The 6134-nt window shown below is 43.2% G+C and overlaps 1 protein-coding gene across 1 annotated transcript in view; it reads right to left on the reverse strand.

Moving 5' to 3' along the window:
• DDIAS (DNA damage induced apoptosis suppressor) overlaps positions 1-5805 on the reverse strand; it is a 20168-nt gene extending 14363 nt beyond the window's left edge. Inside the window, exons 1-2 of the mRNA XM_025191655.1 lie at positions 5671-5805; positions 1187-1348 (exon numbers count right to left, since the gene is read on the reverse strand). Coding sequence (XP_025047440.1) covers positions 1187-1348; positions 5671-5783 — 275 coding nt within the window. The 5' untranslated portion in view covers positions 5784-5805. The remainder of the gene's footprint in view (positions 1-1186; positions 1349-5670) is intronic.
• Positions 5806-6134: the final 329 nt, after the last annotated feature.

Consider the following 6134-nt stretch of genomic DNA (forward strand, 5'->3'; position numbering starts at 1 on the left):
TGGGGAGCTTGTTCTTGGAGTACTTTGTTCCATTTCTTCTTTTTATGTAGGATGAATGCTGTAGAAAGTTTTTCGTAGTCTCTTTGTATCCGCTGTATATTGTCAGGGAACATGCATGGATTTCTATCTTTTACGTTGTTGTAGTGTATGACGATTTCCTTCCTGAGCTGGTCTCTTTTGGAGTAGAGTAGGTGAAGTAGATGATTTCTAATTTTCTCTGAAGTTCTTCTGCATAGCTGTGCAGCATATTTGGAGTTGTGTGTAGTAGTCAGGGGATTGTAGATGTTTAGTCCTCGGGGAATGAAGTTGTGTTTCTTGCAAAGGCTTATAAAATATATGTCGCTGTTGAGTCTGGCTTCTTTCTTTTTCATGTTGTACAGTTTCCATTTCAGATGGCTGAATTCAATATCTTCCATATGTTCACTTCAAGAAGTATTTTGCTACATTTGTATCATTCTTGGCTCCTTCATCCATAACAATCATTATATCATTCTCTATCAGTTCATACACAACAATCAAAATGTAACAGCTGCTGCCCTTTCGGAATGCTCCCCTTTTGAAAGGGTTCCAAATATCCAGGCACTGAACACAGACAGGCACATGCTCTCCACACCTTGAGTGAGGAGGAAAATCTGTGTCCAAGCTTGGAGGAAAACATTATTAGTGAACATCTGCCATGAGACCATGAATGGATATATGAGGACAAATGGACAGAGGGACCAAACCTCAAATACACTGTGAAACTTACTGGGAACACCTGAAGAATCTCTTCTTTGGCACCTCTGCAGCTTGTCATCATAACAATAAAGGAGCAACAAACTGAAACACTAAATGCTTTTATAACCAGGTCTTCCCAAATGCTTAATTTGGCTTCTTAGGAGACTAATTAAGCAGCAGGACTACATAACATTTGGTCTCCTACTCAGATCTTTAATGTCCCAATTTAAGCTTTTTACCAGGCTAAGAGATGCTAAACAATGCTAGTACAAGGTAATATTTTCCTACAAATAAGTCAACATTTACACAGATCCAATTTTTACCAACAAGTGAAGAATACTGCACGGAAATCAAATTGACTAAAAGTTCTGAAACATTTTGAACCCATTCATTTGATGGTCTCTCCCTCCAGACTGTAGGGCTGAATGAAAGGCAGCTATATAGTTTTTTTTAAAAAGCATCCCATTACCTCTGCAATCTTCCTGCTGTGATCCCAAAGAATGGATCCAAGCAGGTTCCAAATACAGTAATGTGAAACAGATCATTAGCATCAGCTACTTTTAGGGAGAGTCTATATCTGTAGTTTGCATCCTTAGCTTCACCTGCACAGCCGCATTTTAGACAGTTAAACCTGAAGAAAAAAAAAGAAGCAAATAGTGACTGACTGACTTCAACAGCAAGTAATGGTCCCATAGTATCATTTGTTAATTGGTGCAGTTGCAAGAGCTTTTAATCTGCATTAAATCTCACCAAGGGTGTGGACAGACACCACTCCTGAACTGGTCCAAGAATGTCACTGATTGGGAACTGGTTTGCAAGTGTCTACACGTATGCTACTAACGTTCTAAATAGACTTGGTGTTTTTTAGGAACTGCATTGCTGCCAGAACGCCACTAGGGGGAGTAGAGTCCTGGCTTCATTTCAGAGCAGTCCCTTTGCTCTGCAGGTATTTGGGATGGCTGGAGGGCTGACCAGACACTAAGTAAGCATGGGATGCTCAATGTCCACACACTGAACTAACACCTGAAGGACTGACTTGAAGAATTACTTGATTTTCCCAGCATGCTTCTGAAGTGTTCCAGGAAATGTAAACTGGTCTTAAGTTGCACATGTTTAGACTCTTCGGTTTAAAACACTAAGGGCGTTTATAGATGTGATCTGGAAGTTTGCAGGGTATGGAGGGAAGCGCTTTAATTAGAGCAGCTCTTGGAGCTGCTCTAATTAAAAGTGCTCGGAGTATCACGTGTATCAGCGTCCCCACACTAAAAAATGGCGATGGGGGCGTTTTAATTAAAGCTTGTCAAACCAGCTTTAGTTAAAACACCCCCACCGCCATTTTTCAGAGCAAAGACACTGATACACATGACGCTGGAATCTGCTGGAACACAGTAATTATCATGCTCCAACATGTTGCAATTCAAATGCATTGGCCCAGCCTCTCTGCATGTATATAGGCACCCTAGGTGTTACATCTGTGCACATCCCAGCACATCAAACCTCAGAAGGTTACAGTTTTCTCTTAATCTTTGCACTTAAAGGCCCCAAAACTTCTATGAGCTCAGCAAGTGTAGACTCCCCATGTAGAACACTGGATACAGTTCTGATCACCAGGACTGATATAAATTGGAACAGATATAAAGGCTACTAGGATAGTTACAGGAATGGAGAGCCTACCTTACAAGAGGAGTTTAAAACAGCTTGGTTTGTTTAGCTTAGCAAAATAAAGTTTGTGTGGGCATTTAATTACTTTTTGAAAATATGTTAGTGAAGTGAATATTAGGGAGGAAGAAGAGCCATCTAAGTTAAAGAGAAACACCAGTACAATCAAATAGCTTCAAGTTGGTAATGAAAAACTGGAAATTACAAAGAGGTTTCTAACACACGGAGAAGCAATGTTTTGGAATCATCTTCTGAACAATGTGGGGAAAGAACCCAGACTGCTTCAAGATTATGGAATGGATAGTATAACAGGATAGGAATGTCTTTGGAACGATAAGTACATATGATATATGCATTTGAATATTTGGCCCCACCAAGAATTATGGAGGTAGAAAACAAACCAAACCACCACTCAATTTCCATGCAGGAGATTTCTGATAATCCCATGCGCTAAGTCTTCTGCTTTTTGCCTGTGGGGCCAGGGAAGAAGGTCCCCCCCAGTTCTTCTGCAAAAACCAAACTAAAAGCTTTATTTGGCTTTGCTTCTGATTTTTTTCTTTCTTCTGGTGCCTGCCTAGCTGGGTGGTGGGCTGGCATGCATTAGTTTCATATTGGTTCTTAGAAACCTATCAAATATCTGGCTGCTCAGACTCCAAACAAATTACCATATTTGGGGCAGGAAGGAATTTTCCCCCCAGGTCAGTTTAGTAAGGACCATGGTGTCCTTCTCTGTTGGTTAGTGCCTGGTCCTCCCCTTAGGACCAGCTAAGCATATACCTAATAAACTTCATGGTGCCCAAGGCATTGATAACACTGTCGTCTCCTCTGCTCCTTCCTTTTGATTCATTATAGGCATTTTCCTCCACGGGGTGTTTTGTGGCTGCAGGATGTGAAAAGGCAGCTTTCGTGGACCCTTCTGACAAGCAGCTGACTACAAAAGGCAGTGCACTGGACTCTATGGCACAGAAAACCTCCAATTCCACGTTCCCACATCTACGCAGGGTCCCATTAGTGTCAACGAATCTCTTTTACTATTTAAACACAAGCCTGCCAGGGGCCTGGGAAAGGGAAGGTCCTTTATACGGTTTTTTTGGAGGAAGAGCAATTTGGCTTTGAAACTCCTGGCACAGCAGTTTATTTTTATGTTAATGTATTGCGGAATTACTTCTTCTTGTATATTTATTGCAGTATCTAGCATACTGGATAAACCAGATGGGAAACAAAAACCTCCTCAAGCATTTGAAAACTTCTGCATCTCTCTTTCTCAAACTACAGTGATATCCAGCTTTATAAATCCAGCTCTTGATTTAGCACTTGTGATATTGGCTCTCTGAATACCCTTCAGTCTCTGCATCATGGGTTTGATTGTACATTTGATGAAATGTTGCGAAAGAGGAAAGGGAAATGTTTAGGCACACTCTGGACAAGTGGCAAGGGAGGCCTCCAGAGGATTAGGAGAAAGGGATGATATTGTCTGCAGTTGCAGAAATTGGGAATTTGGAAGGGTGTAAGAACTGCATTAAAAAAAACCAAACCTACAAACCAAAACAGACAGAAAAAAACACCGACACCACAGTCCAGAAGAAAACCCATGCCACCGTCTGTACAGCTGCTGGATTAGGTCACAGTGCCTCAGGGCATTAGAAAGGCACTTGTGAATTGGCACTCAAGGGGGCCCCACAGAAAGTGTACTGTTTACTTAGCACCTCTCCTCTGCCTCATAATCATTAGTCTTCCTCTTACACTAGGCACCATATAAAATAGTCTGTTCCACAACTAGTGTTTGTACACTAAACTCTGCTTAATTCGCTTATAGCAGAGGTGGGCAATTATTTGGGCCAGCGGGCCACACAGATAGTTTTGGGGAACTGTTGCAGCACACTTCCTCCCCCCGCCACCTGAAACAGCCTGGAACTTGCACGCCCAGCAGCTCCTCCCCACCACTGCCACCAGCAGCTGAGCACACAGCCCTGATCCTGGCCCAGGCCTACCCTGCACTCACTCTGGACTCACCATGGTTGGAGCAGACCAGCTCCAGACCAGCCGGGACCTATGTGCACAGCCCTGACCCTGGCCTGCCCTGCACCAGCTCTGGTCCCACCTGCACCATCTTGAGCAGTGGTGGCAGTGGCCGTAGCTAGGCAGAAGCTGCTGCTGGGAGGGGGGAAAAAAAAAATTGGCCACCTTCCCCTTGCTGCTGTCAGGCCCTTCTTGCTGTGGCCTCCTACAGCCTGTGCCCAGGCTGCCCTGCAGCTCCTCTCTACTGCCACTGCTGCCCCATTGAGCAGCCTGGAGGAGGAGCTGGTGGCAGTGATGACAGCAGCAGTGCAAAGGAGGGGTGGCTAAGTAGAAAATGCACTTTCCATGGGGTGGTGTTGGGGTTTTTTTCCTGATTGTTTTGGTTTGTATTAAAAGTGGCCACCTGATATAAGGTAAGTCAGGATGGGGGGGCTAGCAGGGGGGCCTGATTGAATTGGGGGAGGAAAGGGCAAGCGGAATCTGAGGGGAGGATCTGGGAGATGGGGATGGATACGACGACAATGACAAGTGGGGTCTGTGAGGTGGGTCATAGGAGCAAGTAGGGTTCACGGGGAGGAGCAAAGGGGGTCAGACTCAATGATCTATTGAGGTCCCTTCCAACCCTAACATCTATGAATCTATGAAAGGGGAAGAAAAACTGAGATATCCAGCTGGGAGGATGTCTGTCTGGGGGAGACGCCAGAGGCTAAAGATAGTCTGGTTCCAGGGGGCGGGAGTCATAGGAAAACCACAGCCCTGGGGCTGGGGCCAGAAGCTAGGCTCTCAGACACAGGTTGTGCTGGGAGTTCAGTTAGATCAGTCTTGCCAGACCTGATCTAAGTAAACTACCTTGGAGGTAGAGCTGAATTGGATCAGGCCAGCCAATTTTAGACTAATCTAGCCTTCCTGAATTTCTGTACAGTTTGCACTTAGATTCACTTAACTATGAATCTGTATGTAAGGTCTGCATCGGAGTGAACTAAACTAGATTGGACTGCTATTTTTATTGCAATCTAAACTTTCCCTAACTTCCCTGAACATCTGTATGTACTCTTGGAATGGAGAATTAATTCAAATGTACTGTAGGTGCCATTATAATACTAATAGTATTATATCTTATTACATCATTCATCTGATTACTCAGGCCGTCCAGCACAATTCTAAAACTTGCAATTTTTTTAACAACTATACATAGGTCACTAATTAATAGCACCCAAACAGTGCTAGGCGCTTTTCAAATTAATGTTTAGCAATGGCCCTCCAAGATGGACTTACCTTGTGGAATCTAAAATCAGCTTAGAAAAGCAGTTCTGACAAGACGGATACACAAAACAGGAGTTCTGGATGGAAATTACAGAAGCAGCTAGGAGTCCTCTCCTGTCATTCATATGCTCACAATGTCATCTGGGAAGAGATTAATTAGAACAATCTGCTGAGATTTTCATTGTATAGGAAGCACATATACTGCTATTTTCTTTAATAAGCCAAACGTTTGAGGAAGTAGTATAGTAACTTCATCTATGTTTTAGAACACGACTGTTCTGGAATCTTTTTAATATGAAATTGCAACATGAGGTTTTTTTTAAAAAAGGAGAGACAACTTCATTAGATGCAATCCTGCAAACAAATATCAACTTCTGTGATGATGAGAGATGACAGCAGTTTACATTTCTTAAAACATGCTCAGAACCTCAGTGGACTGGCCTACGAATTGAGGTAATAATTCCACAATTTGACCC

Source organism: Alligator sinensis, unplaced genomic scaffold (assembly GCF_000455745.1).
Source record: "Alligator sinensis unplaced genomic scaffold, ASM45574v1 scaffold1028_1, whole genome shotgun sequence".
NCBI classification, from domain to species: domain Eukaryota; kingdom Metazoa; phylum Chordata; order Crocodylia; family Alligatoridae; genus Alligator; species Alligator sinensis.